The 19,670-nt window shown below is 58.0% G+C and overlaps 1 protein-coding gene across 2 annotated transcripts; it reads left to right on the forward strand.

The window, feature by feature from the left end:
- Positions 1–3,821: 3,821 nt before the first annotated feature.
- LOC140902172 (ceramide kinase) lies at positions 3,822–19,665 on the forward strand. 2 transcript variants are annotated; one of them, XM_073321949.2, is made up of 13 exons: positions 3,822–4,270; positions 11,404–11,496; positions 12,512–12,637; positions 13,122–13,250; positions 14,255–14,318; positions 14,452–14,597; positions 15,015–15,089; positions 15,388–15,540; positions 15,969–16,074; positions 16,655–16,743; positions 17,251–17,450; positions 17,855–18,054; positions 19,038–19,665. In XM_073321949.2, exons 1-13 carry the CDS (start codon positions 4,111–4,113, stop codon positions 19,099–19,101), a joined length of 1,605 nt encoding a protein of 534 aa, XP_073178050.1. In that variant the 5' UTR covers positions 3,822–4,110; the 3' UTR covers positions 19,102–19,665. The 2 variants fall into 2 exon arrangements, with proteins under 2 accessions (XP_073178050.1, XP_073178052.1); XM_073321951.2 differs by lacking the exon at positions 15,388–15,540 and having other exon boundaries at positions 3,823–4,270.
- Positions 19,666–19,670: the final 5 nt, after the last annotated feature.

Genomic DNA, 19,670 nt, shown 5'->3' on the forward strand with positions numbered 1-19,670 from the left:
TGTGCCAGAAATGGCCCACCTTGATTATCATGCACATTGTAGGGAGAGTGGTCACTTTGGATAAGCTATTACCAGCAGGAGAGTGAGTTTGTGTGTGTGTGTTTTTTGGGTGGGGGGGGTGAGAAAACCTGGATTTGTGCCGGAAATGGCCCACCTTGATTTTCATACACATTGTAAGGATAGTGGTCACTTTGGATAAGGTATTACCAGCAGGAGAGTGAGTTTGTGTGTGTGGTTTTTGGAAGGGGTGGGTGAGAAAACCTGGATTTGTGCTGGAAATGGCCCACCTTGATTATCATACACATTGCAAGGAGAGTGATCACTTTAGATAAGCTATTACTAGCAGGAGAGTGGGGTGGGAGGAGGTATTGTTTCATGGTCTCTGTGTATATAATGTCTTCTGCAGTTTCCACAGTATGCATCCAATGAAGTGAGCTGTAGCTCACGAAAGCTTATGCTCAAATAAATTGGTTAGTCTCTAAGGTGCCACAAGTACTCCTTTTCTTTTTGTTAAATCTGCATCACTTTATGTAGAACACACTCACTGGGCCACCAGCCACAGGGATGGACACGCAGCCTCCGCCTGCCACCTCTGTGGCACCGAAAACCGGGACCTCCTGAGCCTGTGGCTGAGTGTGCCAAGCACTGGGATGCAGGGAGAACATCCGCTGAGACCTTTACAAAGACAAGGTGTACCTCAGTTTCCCCTCTCTCCTCATCATCACCTGAGGGAGGGGGGAAGGGTTAATGCTGCTCTTGGAGCAGCACAGGTGAAATGAGGTGCGTCTAGGGGCTTGTCTACACTTAGAACGCCTCTGTAGCGCTCCTGTGTTGACGCTAGCTACGCCAACAGGCGAGGGGCTCCTGCCGCCGTAACGAATCCACCCCCTGAGAGGCAGCCATTAGATCTTCCAGCAATGCAGCGTTGTCTACGCCAGGGGTTAGGTGGCTTAACCACACCACTCAGCAGTGTAGTTTTTTCACACCCCTGAGTGACGGAGTTAACAACTTAATTTTCTAGTGTGGACCAGGCCTAGGATGAATGGGTAACAGAACTGGGTGAAACTGACTCAGATCAACAGAGGAGCTGGAAAGCCCATGAGTCACTCCCAATGACTGAACAAGCAACACCTAACATGAGGAAACAGGGTAGGCAGAAGGTATGACCTCAATGGCAGAAGAACAAAGGAGAAAGGAGTGAAATGGCTGGAATAACATCAGCTATTCAGAGAGAGAGACAGGGCTCTCCCACCTGGGTCTCAGGCCTGCTCTATAATAGGAAAGTAAGTCGGTGTAACTACGTTACTCAGGAGTGTGAAAAACCAGGCCTGGAAGAAGCAAATATGGTTCCTCCATCAGTGTTGCTCAAGGGAGATGTGGCTCTTCGCTTCACTTAACCTTCGCTTCTCCACGCGGCCCTAAGCACTTTCAGATGCCATAGGCCAGGGGACAGAGAAATGGTTTTCTGGTGTCACCGCAAATAGGACCAGCCTTGTGCCCAAAGGGCCATGGAACGAGCCTCCCGCAGGAGTATGGCTTGGCCGGATTCACTGCCAGAGCCACAGAGAGAGACAAAGATTGCTGCCTCTCATCACGAGGCCAGAGTCGTGGAGGCCACATGCCAGCCCCTATAGGGTTCTGTCACGCTAAAAGGGTCACTCCCAAGGACGGGGTTACAGACGGGGCATTGATGAGAGCCTGGGAACCCATGACACAAGGGCTTAAGTCCTTTTGTAGAACTGATCCCCAGTGCCAGCCATCTTGAATTAGGGTAACCTGCATCTGAATGGGCAGAGAGGAAGGGGTGAGACTGTATGCCCCATGTGCTCCCACCTGCACATGCATGGTCGAACAGCTATGACGCACTGCCCCCAGCACGGCATGCTGCCCCATGCACGCCTGCCCAGCAAGTTACAGAACCAGGTGGGCCTGTCCCATGGCCGGAGCTGCTGGCATCGCTGGAGGCAGTGATGGGAAATCAATGTGCAAGACGGTGCTTTTCTATGTGTTGTAAGAGACCAGGAAAAGTGACAGATTGCAAAATAGAGAGGAGGGGGGAACACACATACCCCCCTCCCCATACACACATGCCCACCCACACACCTGAGTGCTGGAGGCATAAGGAAATGAGATTAAAAAGAATAAAGCCATGTGTGTTTGTCTGACCAAGGCCAGGAAGACAAAACAACAAGGAAGCCCAAACACACAACTGCCATGGAGAGTCAGAGAGAGAAAGGTGTGTGGGGATAGATAGATGGATGATGATGGGGTGTATGGAGATCGAGAGGGGGGACCAGATATATGGGGATAGATAGATGAATGGGGAGGTCTAGATAGACCTCTATGGGGTCTATGGAGATGGGGTGTATGGGGATAAATAGCGTATATTCCAGGTGTTCTCAAACTGGGGGTTGGGACCCCTGAGGCGGTCGTGAGGTTATTACATAGAGGCTCGTGAGCTGTCAGCCTCCACCCCAAACCCCGCTTTGCCTCCCGCATTTATAATGGTGTTAAATATATTAAATTTACTTTTAATTTATAAGGGGGGTGCACTAAGAGGCTTGCTGTGTGAAAGGGGTCACCACTACAAAAGTTTGAGACCCACTGGCCTATTCAAATCCCCAGCTATCTCTCCCCATACACGCCCCCTTGATCTAACTCCCAACGGTGGTGGTGTTGCCAGGGCTCCATGTCTCCAAACCCAGCCCCGGCTGCAGTGGCTATCTTTCCAGAAACTGCTTTACCCAAACACAAAGGATTGGTCTTAGTACAAGGGTAAGTGGATGAGTCTCAGGTGGTCGGACTGGGGATAATGGTCCCTGGGGTCTCGGAATCTGTCCCTCCTGGCTGAGCCCCCTCCCGCCCCAAGCCACTAAGCTGTAGCTCCCTCGCTCACTCCCTGTGGAGCAGTGGCTCTTGGCCCTTGCAGTAACCCAGTGAATGTGCCACCAGGAGACGGGTCTGAGCCCAGCCCCACTGGGTCTGTAACCTGGGCTCAGCGGCACTGGCAGCTCCCCCAGGGACCCGGCTCTTTCACTGAGCGTCTGGGGCTACCAGGTTTATGGGCACCTTATGAGCCCAGGCATTATGGGATCAGCCCTGAAATCAAGCCCCTTCCCCTGCTCATTTCCCAGATGAAAACAATACTCCAGGCCTCCTTTTATTCTTGTCATCTAAGGGCTCAGCCGCTCCCAGGCCTGGGCAGGCCTGAGGGACCTACAGGGCTGTGGCCATAGGGAACAGGGGAGAGCAGAGAGAGTCAAAACAGGTCTCATCCAGCACTGAGATGCAGCTGTCTCTGGGATGGGGCAGGGAGGCTGTTTATACAGGGATCCCATGCCTGGCACTGAAATGCAGCCCTGCTGGCATGGGGCCCAGGGGGGCAGTTTACATAGGGACCCCTCGCCCGGTGCTCAGACATGACCCCTCCAGGTGGGGCATGAGGGGACACCTGCATAGGGCCCCCTTCACACTTGGCTCCGAGATGTAGCCATCTCTGGGGTGGGTGCTGGGGCTGCTTGTAGGCTAAGTACAGGCTGCAGAACAGCCTATGAATAAGCTGCACATGGACAACGCCCCCACCCCCCCGCGTCTTGCCCCCAGCTGCCCCGTCCTTTCGGGGGGGTGGGGAATGTGTGCACTGGGGGGACGAGACTGGAGGCTCACAGGAATGTGGGGTCGGGGTCTAGAGGTTCCTGAGGGGTGAGGGGCTGGAGGCTGTGAGGGGTGATACGGGGAGGCTGAAGGATCCTGGGGAATGATGTGGCATGCGGGGTCCTAGAGGTGTGGGGCGGCGGGGGTGGAGTCTGTAGGCTCCTAGGGGGTCCGGGCTGGGGGGGCTGAAGGAGCCTGGAGGTTCCCGTCCTGTCCCAAGGCTAGCCGAGGGCGGGTCTCTCCGGTTTCCCCGCCCCGGGAGCAGCCCGCACCTCCCGCAGGTTAAAACACCTGGAGCCGGGATCCAGCTGCAGCGCCTTCGCCAGACCCTCTAGTGCCCGTGGACCCGAACCCGGATCCGATCTCCCGGAACCGGACGCCCCTGCCCGTGGACCCGGACCCGATCCTGTCTGACAGCTGTAGCCCTGAACCCTCCTAGAACCGAATTGACCCGTGATGGCTACCCCGACCCCCGACCCATCCCTCCCCGCCATGGGAGACCCCTTCCACCTCTCCCTGCTGCGCACTCCGCGCGGCCGATTCCGCGTCTCGCTGCCCCCAGGGGGTGAGTTCCTGCTGGGGACCCCGGAGCCACTGAGCCGTCCGGGCGCCGCTGGTGAGTCCGGGGACCTCGGGGCGGCGGCGGGGGGAGATAGGTCCTTTCCGCAGCTCCAGGAGGGAGTGGAGGTGTCTAGGGCTCCTGGGTTCTATTCTCAAGTCGGGGGGAGGGGCACTCAGGACTCCTGGGTTCCATTCATGCCTTGTGCACTGAGGGAGGTTAGCCAAGGGGACGCTGTGTATCCCTGCCCCAGGTTTTGCTGCCATCGTCCCGCTGAGACGGGGTCCTTTAATTCCTCAGGGGCAGGTGCCTCACCAGGAGAGAATTGTCCTTGGGAACTGCTCCCCCCCTCGCACCTGCCACGGGCCCTGGGGTGGGGGCTGATCCAGTGATGACCCAGGGGAGATCCCACAGGACCCGGGGGTGGGGGGAGACAGTTTTCTGAGTGCCCCTCACCCAGGATCACCATCACCCATCAGACCCCACCATGACGCTTATTATGTCTGCACCCATTGCCCAGAAGCCTTTGCTGAGAGGGGTGCCCGTCCGAGGGCAGAGGCTGGCGGGGCATTGGACAGATTATTCTGTGTCTAGCACCTGGCACCATGGGGGTGGGGGGAGCTATGGCGAGGGCCCCTAATGAGCCAGTTGTGATTTATTATCTAATGTGACCAAATCTCCCTAAATTGAGCAATTCCATCCTCAGGGGCTTAGCTGCTGTGTGCCACGGGCAGAGAACAGGAGATCCGGGTCAGGCTTGTCTGTGCCCCACTCCATGTCCCTTCCATCACACAGGGCCAGCGCTGCCCAGCACATGTGCGGAAACACCCCCTCCCATTGGTGTGGGAGTCTGGGATGGGGTATCAGGCCCCTTCTCCAAGGGCAATATTCCCCTGTACAGCTAGGCAAAGAGAGCCCTGTAGGCCAGATGTGCAGCACAGATTCTGTGTGTGCTTGGGGCAAAACAACTGGGCACTACTGGGATCTAATCAGTGGGGCCACAGGCCTCCAGGGAAAGGCCAGGTCCACTGCCTCCTACCCCAAGTTATTCGATAATATTTGCCCTGTGCTTTCGTGCAGATAAATGACCTCCTTCTCCATGGGTGTGATTTCCTCTGGTAATTAACCATTAACCAGGGCAGCTTGTTGGCAGAGCAGGAACCCTTCCTGTGCCTTGAAGGAGGTCAGGCCGGGGTCAGACACTGTGGGTTAGGGTTGACTGGCCTGTGCTAGGTTACCCAGGACAAGCTGTTCTGGAATCAGCATTCCTGATTAACCCCATGGGCAGACAAATCCATTCCCACAGAACAAACTAGTGTAGCGCTTCGCATCAGTGTCTCTCAAAGTGTTTGCCATCCTCCCCCACCTCTGTGAGGGAAATACCACCAGCTCCATTGCCTAGCAGGGCAGCGGAGATGCAGACAGGCTGGGGCGGCCATGGCAGAGCAATGAGAATTGAACCAGTTGCACCAAAATCTCCAAACCACTGCGCCCTTCTTCACAGAGGCCATGTCTGCACTAGAGACCTTACAGCGGCACAGCTCTAAGGTCTCCACTGTAGCTGCTCTGTGCTGGCGGGAGAGCGCTCTCCTGTCGGCCTCATCAAACCACCCCCAACAAGTGGTACTAGCTCTGGTGTCAGGAGAGTGTTTCCTGCCCACACAGCATTGTCCACACCAGCACTTCTGTCGGTGCAATTTATGTTGTTCAGAAAGGTTGTTTTTTTCACATCCCCTGAGTCACATAAGTTATACCAACAAAAGTGCTCGTGTGGACATGGCCTAAACTAGCCAGCAACAAGCTACTCCTAAAAGGTTTGTCTACACTTGAAGGTTAATCCGAATTAAGGGCAGGTGTGAATGTAAGGCCATGTCTACACAGGGCAATTAGTAAGACGTTTCTTACCGTCAATGGACTCAGGGACAAGAAGTGACGGGCTTAACCTGCAACAAGGGAGATGAAGGTTAGATTTTAGGAAAACACTTTCTAACTCTCAGAGTTGTTCAGCTCTAGAATCATCTTACCAGGGAGGCTGAGGAATCCCCATCATGAGAGGTTTCAGCACAGTCTGGACAAACCCCTGTCAGGGATGATCTGGGTTTCCCTGGTCCTTCCTCAGCATGCGGGGCTGGACTAGATGACCTTTTGAAGTCCCTTCCACAATCCTACAACATAGCTAGGGTGTGAATTTGAAGTGCAGTCACTCCCTGTACATGACACTAAGGGCATGGCTACACTTGCAGATGTAGAGCGCTTTGAGTTAAACCAGCCTTCGCAGAGCGCAGCAGGGAAAGCGCTGCAGTCTGTCCACAGTGCACTGGCGTGGCCACATTTGCGGCACTTGCAGTGGCTTTGGGAGCGGTGCATTATGGGCAGCTATTCCAGCATGCAAGTGGCTGCAACGTGCTTTTCAAATGGGGGATGGGGTGTGGAGTGTGACAGGGAGTGTGTTGTGTGTATGTGGGGTGGGAGAGAGTGGGTTTTTGGGGGGCTGAGAGCATGTCAGCATGCTGTCTTGTAAGTTCAGACAGCAGCAGACCCCCCTCCCCCCACCTCCTTCTCTCACACACTGCATTCCACAGTAAGGGCTTGCTTCAAGCAGCCAGCTGTCAGGGGCATAGACACATTCCTGCAGCAATTCAAAAACAATGAGAAGAGTGGTCACTTGACTTAAGGGGATTATGGGACGTTTCCGGAGGCTGATCAGTTAATCTTGCCAGGTGGAGTACAAGGAGCGCTCTAGCCGTGGAGCCAGAGCACTCTATGCGCCTTGGCAGTGTGGACGGGGAGTGAGCTAGGGTGCCCAGGCCTGCTTTAATGCGCTCACAAGTGTAGCCGACAGTGCCTTCCTTCTCCTGTTCAAAGGTGGAGTAAGAGGAAACAGAAACTAGGCACTCCTGTTCTGGAATGTCAGCATCCACACACAGACTTAATCAGGAATAGCTGTTGTACTTTAAATTCACACCCTATCTTAATCTGCAGGTTTATCTACACCTGAGAGTTAATTCAGATTATGTCTCTTTGTTCTATGCAGTGCCTAGTACAATGTGGCCGTGGTCCATGTGAGGCACCACAATACTCATCATAACAATGTGTAGACGCAGCAGGGTGGACAGGGCTCGTGCCTTCATACCAGGGTCACAAAAGCACTGGGGGCTTTGGCTGTGCTGCAGCCTCTGCAGGGAATTGGGGTACCAATTCTATCAGCCATGCTGAGCAGTAAACAAACTCCACAGTGCAAGCCCCTCAGCCCTCCGGGGCAGGGGCACCGAGATACCACCCTCCCATGCTCAGCACTGTCTCCTAAGCAGCCATCTAGCCTCATCAGTAGCCTGCAGCCTCTTCACAGCCCGCAGATAGGCCCGCAAGCTCCTTGGCCAGGGAACGGAGCTGGGCACCAGAGCTGCCTGGCAGCCTAGTGGTCAGAGCACTCCCCTGGGGTGTGGGAGAATGAGGGTCAAACCTCTGCCCGCCTCAGTGCAAGGACTGGCACAGTTGCACTCCCGTCCAGGCTGTAAGAGAGGTTGGGGTGTGGCTTCCCTGCCAAAGCTGAGCCCGAGGATAAAACCGTCCTCTGAGGAGGGGGCCGTGAGCCTAGCTGGGGTCCCACTCTACCCCCTGGCTCTGAGGGATGCTAGGGCAGGGTGTTTTCAGTCTCTGGGTGAAGTTGATCCATGGCGTGAACTGCAGTAAAACAGTCTTTAGACCCAGGGACTAGACCCAGCCAGTCTGATCTCCTGGCTCTATGGCCAATCCCAAGAAGCCATAGAGCCAGTCACAGGCCAGCTGTGTGCCAAAGAACATTTGTTTGTAGCAAGAGAAATAGCTTCAGTAGGAGAGACTGAACCAGCCCCACGCCAGTGAGCAGGGCACTGCCTTGGGAAGGGGAGACCTAGTTATTGTCTAAACCAGGCCAGACACCTAACTCAGAGGGTCCTGACCCTGGCGGGAAAGGCCCCGTATCCCCTCATCCGGACAGACCAGTCTTGCTCATGTCTCATTCCTGTTCTTCCAGCCCCCACCACCCAGCCCGTCAGCAAAGAGCCAGCTGCTGCTGTCAGAAGCTTTGGGCCACATTAGGTATTTGCAGTTGGTGATTATGTTACCGCTTAGTCTCTTGGCTAAGGCCTCGTATAAAGGGAGCCTTCAGTGAGAGGAGGAGGATGGGCCAGCCCTGTGGGTGTCTGGGCTCTGCTGACCGTGGTTGGTGTGACGTGGCCACGTCACTGAGTTTGTTGGGGGGCACAGTTGTACCTGCACCCTGGGGTGCTGTGACATTACAGAGCGTGAGGTGCTTAGACACTGGGGGGTGGGGGTGGGGCGGGGGTGAAAAAAGTGCCTGAGACCTGGTCAGCACCACAGCCCTAGATGGGTATAACTGTGTTGCTCAGGGGCTTGACAAGCCTGCTGTGACACCCACCTCACCCCCTGCAGTCAGTGCTGTGTCACCAGAGTGTCTCTCGGGGAGCAGATTAACTACGCTTTCTCCTGATGCCGTGCTTTCAGGGGAGACCTGCCCTTTGATAAAACAGCTTCTCACTGAAAAGCAGCTTTTCCAGCCCTCAGACCATCCTTGTCACTCTTTCCTGAACCCTTCCCAATTTATCAGCAGCCCTTTGAAGTGTGGACACCAGAACTGGGCATGCTATCCAGGCTCGGGCTCACCAATGCCGCTTGCAGAGGTGCCACCTCCCCCGCTCCTATCACTAGTGCCCCATTTGTACCCAGGTCCCAGTTACTCCTTTTCGCCCTGAGTGGCTGGTCAGTTTGGGTCCTGGGGGAGGTTCCTGTTGGAGTCCGTATTGCCTTTCAAGCAGTCTTGTTTGTTCATTCCTTGTAAATAAAGTCCTGCTTCTCCAAACACAGGAGAGACCAGGAACAAAGCGAGCTGTTCCTTAGTTTGCAGCCCCAGCCTCGTTAGCCACTAGACCCTTTTTCCAGCATCATGCTCTGCTCGCAGGCTTTCTTGCTGTTTGTCTCTGTCCCCCTCTTTTTGTTCCCAGTTTGAATCAGCAGGTTCTCCTTTCCCTCAGCCACACATCAGCAAAACAAGCCCCCTCCCCTCACAAGATGCAGGTTTCGGGGCAGAATCATAGAATATCAGGGTTGGAAGGGAGCTCAGGAGGTCATCTAGTCCAACCCCCAGCTCAAAGCAGGACCAATCCCCAATTTTTGCCCCAGATCCCTAAATGAAGATTAGGCCTTGTTTTAGAAGTGGTCCCTGAAGCATTTCTTACAGCTATGGTGTGTGCTAAAACCTCACAAACACATGTGAACTCAGCCCATCCCAAGGGTTCACCCAGCTCAGAGCACCCTGGGCTAGACCAATGACTTGTCTGCGTCTGAAGCAGCCCTGTGTTTAGTTAAAAGTGTAGCAGCTTCCAGAAAGGCAGCCAGTCGTTATCCGAAGCCATGGTCTGCCACTTCCCTTGGTAGTTTGTGTAGCTAGATATTCATTGCATGGTTAACCGTGGGAGCACAGCGGGCACTCAGGTTCAGTTGGTATCTGCCGGGACCCGCCCAGGCCTCTCTAGAATCACAGTCCCACTGCCTATCTGACATCTGTTCCCTCCTGTTCTAAGCGCCTCTGTATCTGTTGAGCCTGTATGACTGACCTGGTGTTCAGCTGCATTGAAACATCCAGCCAGCTGTTAGTTGTACTAGCAATGGTCTTCTCTCTCCCTAGCCTGGGACCCTGGGGGGAAAGTTTCTGCATCCCCCGCCCAGCCCAGAGAGAGGCCAGCTCTGTGACATTGCTGGGAAAGGCCCAGTGCCCCATTCCCTGCGGCTGGAGTTGGTGACCTCAGGATCAAAATGTCTCCTATTTCTGGCACTGTAGTTTCGATGCCTGTGGGTTTGGCTCTGACCTCAGGGGTTCACGCAGCAGCGCTGGTATCGCAGCGTGCATCCGGGTGTCGCAAATTCTCCCTTAGGCCGAACGAGGAGAACTGGGGGTTAATTGCCTAGCTGCATATTTTAAAACACTCCTGTAATTAAGCGATTCCCCAAGGGAACCCAAGCACCAGGGATGGGCTGGCATTTATTACCCAGTGAATCGGCAGCTGCAGTTTCTGCAACAACCCACCCGAAAGCCAAATCATCCTGAATTGTGGCAGGTTGGGTTGGGCATGGGGGTGGGGTTGGGGGGGAAATGGGATGCTGGTTGCAGAAAGAGTTCCTGAGTAGTGTGACCCCCCCCCCATCCTGATATTAGGAGTTTTGTCCTATACAGGACCCTATTCCCGCCCCTGCTGGTCCTGATTTTCACACAATACTTGTTTCTGGGGAGGTGAGCGAATTTGAGCTTTCCTCTGATTTCCCAGCAGGTGAGGGTCTTTCCTGGGGTCGAGGGTCTGGGGAGGACATGCGTCTGTTAATGATCAGAATTTTGGTTCAATTTGTATTATGTTATCAGCGAGAGGGTCCATATAGAACCCAGAAGTCCTAACACCCAGTTTCGCCGCTCTGACCCACCAGACTCCCCTTCCCTTCCAGAGCCGGGGGGAGAACCCAGGAGTCCTGGTTTCCAGCCCCCTCTGTCTAACCTTCTGAACCCCACTCCCCTCCCAGAGCTGGGGAGAACCCAGGAGTCCTGGCTTCTAAACCCCCACCCCTGCTCTAACCCACCAGACCCCACTCCCCTCCCAGAGCTGGGGCGAGAACCCAGGTGTCCTGTTGAGTCAGGCAGATATGCTAGGGGAACGGAACACAAGCCAGCTGAGGTGGGAATGCCTTGGGGCTCTGGGGTCTAAGGCCCCAGAGCAGCAGCGTCTGGGACAGCACAGCATGATTAGTATGTGCCCAGGGAGATTTGACAGAGCGTCATGCTCCTGAGCACATCCGGTCCCACCACCCCTCCTGCCCCGCAGCAGCTGAGCTGGGTCAGCGAGTGGCGCGACTGGTTGGGCTGGTCAGGGCTGCCCCAGGGCCTGGTCTGGCAACAGCTCCATGCACACCCTGCACACAGATGCCTGGCACACCTTTCCCCCCTTCCCTGGGCTGAGGGAGGGAGGATCACTGACCCCTGGGCCCTAAGCACTAGACCCCACTCCCCACCCAGAGCCAGGGAGAGAACCCAGGTGTCCTGGCTCCCAGCCCCCCCTGCTCTAACCCACCAGACCCCACTCCCCTCCCAGAGCCAGGATAGAACCCAGGAGTCCTGTGCTAACCCCTCTCCTGTTCCCTCGCAGGCCAAAGCTTCTGCATCCCTATCACCGAGATGGTCGGGGTGCAGCTGGGCGGGTCTGGCTCCCCCCCCACAGTGGAGGGAAACCAGTTCACAGGTGAGTCAGGTGGCAAGGGGGGGGGGCTGTGGGGCATCCCTTGCCCCAGGACCCTCTGGGGAAGGGGCTGAGGGTGTGGGGGAGAGGCTGTATTTGAAGCATCTGAGACGTCAGCAACTGATGAGGTGGCGGTGCCAGGCAGCGGAGGTGGGTTTGGGTGGAAGGGTTGGGCAGCCAAGATGGGTTTGGGGGTCAGGGTTGGGCAGCCGAGATGGGTTTGGGGGTCAGGGTTGGGCAGCCGAGATGGGTTTGGGGGTCAGGACCCGGCAGAGGAGATGGATTGGGGGACAGGGACAGGCAGCAGAGACGGGTTTGGGGGGCAGGGTTGGGCAGAGGAGATAGGTTTGGGGGACAGCTCCAGGCAGATGGGTTTGGGGGACAAGACCCGGCAGAGGAGATGGGTTTGGTGGCAGGGTTGAGCAGCCGAGATGGACTGGGGGACAGGGACAGGCAGCAGAGATGGGTTTGGGTGGCAGGGTTGGGCAGCCGAGATGAGTTTGGGGGACAGGATCCGGCAGAGGAGATGGGTTTGGTGGCAGGGTTGGGCAGTGGAGATGGGTTTGGGGGACAGCTCCAGGCAGATGGGTTTGGGGGCTGGGCTGGGCAGAGGAGATGGGTTTGGTGGCAGGGCTGGGCAGTGGAGATGGGTTTGGGGGACAGCTCCAGGAAGAGGAGATGGGTTTGGGGGACAGGGCTGGGCAGAGGAGATGGGTTTGGGGGACAGGACCCAGCAGAGGAGATGGGTTTGGTGGCAGGGTTGGGCAGTGGAGATGGGTTTGGGGACAGCTCCAGGCAGATGGGTTTGGGGGTAGGGCTGGACAGCAGAAATGAGTTTGCAGGGCAGGTACTGGCAGTGGGACAGGATGGGATGAGGCAGTTCAGAGCAATGGAAACGGGGGTGTGTGGGGGTCAGAGACTAATGGGAGTGACTGACTCCCCATCCGCAGGACAGCTGCTCTGTGGGGGTCACAGCCTTGCCCCTGGGCTCTGACCCCCCGGCTCTCGTTCCCCCCAGTTTTCTTCGTGCAGCGGGAGAAGCGACAGCGCTGGAGCCTGGGCTCCCTGGAGTTCACTGTGGCCCCTGGCTCGGGACTGGCCCCACGCTGGGTCGATGCCCTGCAGCGGAGCATCCAGCTGCATGGTCAGTACTGGGGGGGGGGCAGTCAGTACTGGCGGGATACTGGTCAGTAAGGCAGGGGAGACTGGTTCATACTGGGGGGGACTGGTCAGCACTGGGGGGCGGTCAGTAAGGAGGGCAGCAGTGGGGGGTACTAGTCAGTAGCCTTGGGGAGGAGGCACCAGACCAGGCTGTGGAGCCAGAGGGTCCCTGGGGATCACAGCACTCTGGTTATTTCCTACTGCTGGGGTCAGCAGTGCTGGGGGACCCCACCCCATGATGGGCAGAGGGAGCTGTGACCCTCTCCCTGGGGCTGGGTGCCAGCATCCTGTGCTGGACCCATAGCAGCCGCTCCGGGCGAGGGTGTCCCTGGAGGGGATGGTGGGTTGGGGCATCCCTACGGTGGGGTGGGGGGTAAGAACCTGTGCCCCAGGAGCACCCCCACTCCATCATGCACCCCCCCAGGAACTTGTGACCTGAGGTGATGCTCTCTCTGCTCCCCCGGCAGGTGTCACACGCCCCAGGAAGCTTCTGGTCTTTGTGAATCCCGTGGGGGGGCGGTGCCGCGCGGGTGAGATTTACCGGGACCGGGTGGCCGGGCTTTTTGCCCTGGCAGGGATCCAGACAGAAGTCATAGGTGAGTGCCCACCCAACATCTCCCTATATTATCCTGTGCTGCCCCCTCCCACTGAGTGACCCCCAGTCACAGACCTATAGGGTCGATGCTATGCCCCCAGCTTGAGAACAGTCTCTGGGAAGGACCCCTCAGTGTGCCAGACCCTCCTGAGGTCTCTCTTCCTTCGGAGTACACATGGCCTCCTCCTCTGCTTGGACCGAGCCTCGGGGCTCCAGCCTTCCAGATTCACACAGGGAGCTCGGCCCAGTGAGGCTGCCAGGACAGACGCCTGCTAGAGACTTGGCCGCACAGTGGGACTGATGAGGACAGAACATAATAACGTCCAGGCTGGGTCAGACCAATGGTCAAGCTAGCCCCATGTCCTGTCTGCTGACCGTGGCCTGTGCCAGGTGCTCCAGAGGGATGGACAGAGCCGGGGGTTTATTGTGTGATCCATCCCCTGCGTCCAGTCCTGGCATCCAGCTGTCAGCGGCTCAGGGACACCCAGAGCAGGGGGCTGCGGCCATGGCCATCCTGGCTAACAGCCAGCCATGGATCCAGGCTCCAAGAATTTGCTTGTGTCCTCAAGGATTTATACATTGATCAGTGGCCAGCCTCAGACCCATTTAGTCTCTGGCAGTGAGGTGACATTCACCACAATGTCTCTGAATCTGCCCTGAGCCCTCACAGTCCTTTCCCACCCACCGGGTAACTCAACCATGCACAGGGGAAACTGAGGCATGGATAGGGTTCATAAAAATAATATAGAAAATTCCCATTTTATGACAGCCCCTCCCTCCCCATCCTTGGCCAACTCCACCATGCTGCCCCCTTCCTCTGAAACCCCCTACATATCCCCCCTCTTGAGTGACCACCGCACATCATCGCGCTGTGCTGCCCCCTCCCACCTCTGCCCCATGAGCAATTCCCACCCCTGCAACACTTCCAAGTGCCCCCTGACTCCCTCCCACTCCCACCCCCACCCAATACCCTCTCTGCTCACTCACCCCCCCATCTCCCCACAGAGACCCAGCGACCCCACGAGGCCAGAGAGCTCATCCTGCAGCAAGACCTGGGCGACCTGGATGGGTGAGAGACCCCTTTACCCTGCCCCACCACCCAACCCTAGGATGGGGCAGCTCCATTAACCCCCCCATACACTTCACGTACCCCCTGGGCAGCCCCCCCCAGCCCCACTAACCCCTAGGTCTCTGCCTCCCAGGCTGGTTTGCGTCGGGGGTGATGGGACGTTTAACGAGCTGATGCATGCACTCATCTCCCGGACACAGAGGAAGGCTGGGATTCCTGAGGACAACCCTGCGGCCACACTCCTGCCCCCCAGACTCCGCATCGGCATCATCCCTGCAGGTGTGCATCGGAGGAGAGAGAGGGGCTGGGGGGGGGAGCAGGGAAGTGGGGGGCAGAGGTCCAGGGGGGCAGGGGCCAGTGGAGTTAGAGGACAGTGGGGAGGTGGGCAGCAGGGTGGGGGTGGAGGACGGGGGGAGCTGGTCGGAGGGAGATCACTGGGGACAGGTGGGGGGTGGAAGAGGCGGTGGAGTGGAGGGGTTGTGGGGGAAGCTGTGGGGGGCAGGGGCTGGTGGAGATAGCGGACACGGGGGAGATGGGCAACAGGGTGGGGGTGGAGGATGGGGGGAGCTGGTCAGAGGGAGGGCACTGGGGACAGGTAGGGGGCGGAAGAGGGTCTGGGTGTGGGGCTGTGGAGCCTGCAAGGGGTAACAGCTCAGCAGGTCCCAGGGGACGACTCACTCCGTTCTCCCAACCCAGGCTCCACGGACTGCATCTGCTTCGCCACGGTGGGGACCAATGACCCCGTCACCTCTGCCCTGCACATCATCATCGGTACAGGACACCTGGGTCCTATTTGTTCACCTGGGATTGGAGTGGGGTCTGGTGGGTCAGAGCGAGGCGGGGGGAGGGGTGGGCTGGGAGCCTGGACTCCTGGGTTCTCTGATGGCCCTGAGAGGGGAGTGGGGGCTGGTGGGTCTGGGGGCAGGTGTCTGGGAGCCAGGACTCCTGGGTTCTCTCTCCAGCTCTGGGAAGGGAGTGGGAGGTTGGTGGAGTAGAGCTGCGGGGGTGTGGGGGTGGAGGAGAGGCAGGACTCTGTGTATTCAGGTGTCCGGGCCCCTCTCTGCCCCAGGGGACAGCCAGCCCCTGGACGTGTGCAGTGTCCACCACCATGAGCGGCTGCTGCGGTATGCGGTCTCGCTGGTGGGCTACGGCTTCTATGGGGATGTGGTGAGCGACAGTGAGCGGCACCGCTGGATGGGCCCGATGCGCTATGACTTCTCAGGTGCCAGGGGACCCAGAGGGTGTGGCAGGCCTGGGGAGTGTGGGGACCCCAGTGAGGGAGAGGCCAGGGGTCCCCCAGCCAAACAGAGGGTGGGGACTGGAGAGGGAGCCCCTGCCCCAGAAAGGACATGGGGGGGAGGGATGGGCTCAGGGGGTTCCCTCACCCATCTGGGAACCTGGGGACTGACCGGGAGATGGGGCAGAAGGAGCCGGGCCTGAGATGCACCATGGGGCGGTCGCTGCCCACAGGGCATGCACTGGGAGGGCCTAGGCAGACCAAGACTGCCAGAGGAGAGGGGGTGGCATGTCTGGGGGGCAGGGAAGGAACAAGCCTCAAGGAGGGCTCCATGGGTTTGTGTGTGGGAAACAGTCTTTTGACTGGAGCAGGCCACGTGGAGCCTTGAACCCTCCCCCCCCCGCCCCACACAGGGTTCAAGGCCGTGCTGTGTAACCGCAGCTATGAGGGCACCGTAGAGTTCCTGACGGCAGGGGGCACTGAGGCCAATCCCCGGGACCAGACGCGCTGCAGGGCAGGGTAGGTGGCGGCTGCTGGCCTGTGGGAGGGGCTGCAGGCGGTAGGTGGGGGGGCTGCTGGCCTGGGGTCTGCAGAGCAGAGGGAGCATGGGGGAGCTGCAGGATGGGGTGGGGAGGCTGGTGTCCTGTGGGAGGGGCTGCAAGGTGGGGGGGGGGCTGCAGGTAGGCTGCTGGCCCATTGGGGTGGGACTGGATCCCATGGGAAGGGGTTGTCAATCCAGGGCCTCATGCCCCTCAGGGAATGGGGGGGAACCCCATGCTCCTGCCAGCAGTGGCAGCCCAGAGCATTTTGAGGCTCGGAGGTTGGGGGGGGGGTGACTTTGTATCCCACCCACAAACCAGTCTGCATTCATTAAATGTTCAAGCAGCTCCTTCCCCCTTACAGTGATTGGCTCAGGCAGTCAGTCATACTTGGAGCAGCTTCCCCCCACAAACTCAGAGTGATGGGCTCAGGCTCTCTGCAGACTCAGGCAGCATTAGTCACACCTGAGGCAGCTCCCCCAGTGCCTACAGGATGGCTCTGAGCCCTGTGGAGGGGCTGGGGCCCTGGACACTTGCTATAACAACCTCTTCCATTGTAGCTGCCTTGTCTGCTCCGAGTCCAGTCACCAGCTCCTGGGGAGGAGCGAGGAGGAGAAGCTGCCACAGCAGGAAAGCACTGGGGCTGCAGGTGAGCTGAGCACAGAACAGGTGTCCCCGCCCCTTGCACTAACAAGCCAGCTGGGGCCGCAGGAGCAGCCGGGGACACCCTGACTAGCTCTTGTAAACCCAGGTCAGCCTGGGGGCTCCTGCAATGACATGCAACAAAAGGAGGCTGAGATGGGCCCAGAGCCACAGGCACCAGCAGAGCTGGGGAGAGGACTCCTAGTGTCCAGCCCCCCACACCCTAACCCAACTGACCCCACTCCCTTCCCAGAGCCGGGGGAGAACCCAGGAGTCCTGGCTCTGACTCCCTCCCCCCTCTGCTGTCACCCACTAGACTCCCCTGCAGTCATGCTATAATAAATGATACCCAAAAGGCCAGGAGGGGGAGTGTCAATCTGGGATTTAAACTGCCCCCAAAACAGCAAGTGGCAGGGGGACCAGGGTAACGGTGTCTCTCCCCCAGCCAGCAAGTGGTGGAGGGATGTGGGGGGTTGGGGCAGGGAGACTGGGAGTAACGGTGTCTCTCCCCCAGTCAGTGAGTGGCAGCGGGAGCAGGGCCGTTTTCTGGCCATTAACTTGACCTGCATGAGCAGCGCCTGCCCCAAGAGCCCTGACGGCCTTTCGCCCAGCGCCCACCTGGCCGACGGCACAGCCGACCTCATCCTGGTGCGCGAGTGCTCAGCTCTGGGCTTCCTGCGTCACCTGAGTCGACACATGGACCATCGGGACCAGGTGGGGGGGTGGGCCAGACCCAGGGCATATGTGGACTCCCAGGGCCCAGGAAGGGGTCATGGGCCAGGCCCGGTGGCATGAGGAGGATGAGCAGGCCTGGAGTCACAGCCATGGGGAAGGGAGATGGTGGGAACATGGTCCATGGGGTCAGTAAGCAGCAGGTTGGGGTGTGGGAACGCTGAGTGGGAGGAGGGCAGGCTCCAGCAGTCACTGCCGGATCCATTCTGGGTCCAGCCCCCGGGGGCTCCAGCATCAGGGGAGCAGCTAACCCCCACTGTGGGGGATGGGGCAGTCCCTCCCAGCAAGGCTGGGTCATGACCCCCAGGAGGGACAGGGAGAGGCCCCTGGAGCTAGGTCCTTGCCCAGGCCTCTCACTCAGTCCAACTCCCCTCTTCCCTCTGCAGTTTGACCTGCCCTTTGTGAGCGTACACCGGGTGCGGGCCCTGCGCTTTACCCCCAAGCAGCTGGAGGACAGCGAGGAGAGGGAGCGACCTGGCTGCAGGGGGTGGAAGGGGCTTCTACAGGGGCTGTGCTGGGGGGAGCAGCCACTGAGCTCCTGGAGCTGTGATGGGGAGACCCTGCCCCATGCTGACATCAGTGTCAGGTGAGTGTCCATAACCCCATGGGGGGAAGGCCTGCAGCAGGGGGAGGAGGAAATGCTCCAGAGCAGCCATGTCCATGCCCTCCCGCACATGGTGTGAAAGCCACTTGACAATAGCATGCAGGGCTTCCCCCCATAGCATTATGGGAGCTTCCCAAAGGATTGTGGGAGTTTGGTCCCTTTCTGCCCTCTAGGATTGTTGTAAGCAAGACACAAGCAGTAATTCTTCTTTCCACTCCATGCTGACAAGGCCTCCGCTGCAGGACTGTGTCCAGTGCTGGGCCCCACATTTCAGGAGAGATGTAGGCAAAGTGGAGACAGTCCAGAGAGCAACAGAACTGATCCAAGGGCTAGAAAACATGGCCTGATAAGGGAAGACTGAAGCATGGAGAAGAGAAGATTGAGGGGGGGACATGAGAACAGTTTTCAGTTACATAAAAAGTTGTCATAACGGGGAGGGAGGGATTCTCCTGGATCTCTGAGGGTAGGACAAGAAGCAATGGGCTTGAATTGCAGCCAGGGCAGTTTAGGTTGGACATTAGGAAGTTTTTCCTAAAAGGTCAGGGTGGCTAAACATGGGAACAAATTGCCTAGGGAGGCTGTGGCCTCTCACTGGAGGGTTTTGAGAACAGGTTAGATGACCCCCTGTCTAGCTATTACACAGTGCTACCTTGAGTGCAGGGACTGGGACTAGGTGACTTCTTGAGGTCCCTTCCAGTGCTACCCTTCTCTGCAGCCTAGGATCGCATTAGCCGTTCACAGCCACGTCACATTGGCAGCTCATAGTCATCCAGTGATCTCCCATGTAAAGAAAAACAGGTCTTTCTCTTCTGCTGCTTCCAACCGGTCAGGCCCCAACTTGTAGCAAAAAGCCTCAGTGCTTGTCTCTGAGTGCAGGACCTGTCCCTGTGCGCTATTACATTTCCTCCCATTTCTGACACTCCCACTTTCCAGGTTGTCCTGCTGATGCCGTCTTTTGTCCACAGGGTGCATGGGCAGCTCATCCACCTGTTTGCCCGGGGCATCGAGCAGAAGATGGGCCTGGTTTAGGGGCTGCTTGGAGCTGCGTCCTGTGAGAGGGCTGTGCCCTCGCCCATCAGTGGAAACCAAGAGCCCTGCAGGGTGACAGACACTGTGGTCTGCGGGACAGCCGCATGTCAGAGCCCTCTGTTTGCTCCCTGACCCCCAGAGGGAGTTGTGCCATGCTGGGTCAGCCGTGGGGGTTGAACCATCCCTGCCTGGCTGGCTCCGAGGTGGGGTGCGGACAGGAGCGGAACCCACAGTCCTCTGCAGCAACCTGGGGGCTCAGGCTGCCACCACCCTGCATGAAGCTGCTGCAGTGATCACAGTCGGTGTAGTGGGGTGGTTACGTCAGCAGGAGCCAAAGTTCAGTGTTGACACTTTCAGTTAGGTCGATATAAGTGGCCTTGGGTTGACCTAACGCTGTAGTGTAGCCCAGACGCCGGGGGTAAACGGGGCCAGATATAATGTAGCTGGGGGAGTGGGCACGATGGGGGGCAAGTAGAGAACTCTAGGGGGGCTTCTGAAAAAGCAGCTCAGTCACAAATAAAGGGAGAACGGGTCCTGCTTGGCTGTGTTTGGTTTCCACCAGGGGTGGG

Source organism: Lepidochelys kempii, chromosome 23 (assembly GCF_965140285.1).
Source record: "Lepidochelys kempii isolate rLepKem1 chromosome 23, rLepKem1.hap1, whole genome shotgun sequence".
NCBI lineage: Eukaryota > Metazoa > Chordata > Testudines > Cheloniidae > Lepidochelys > Lepidochelys kempii.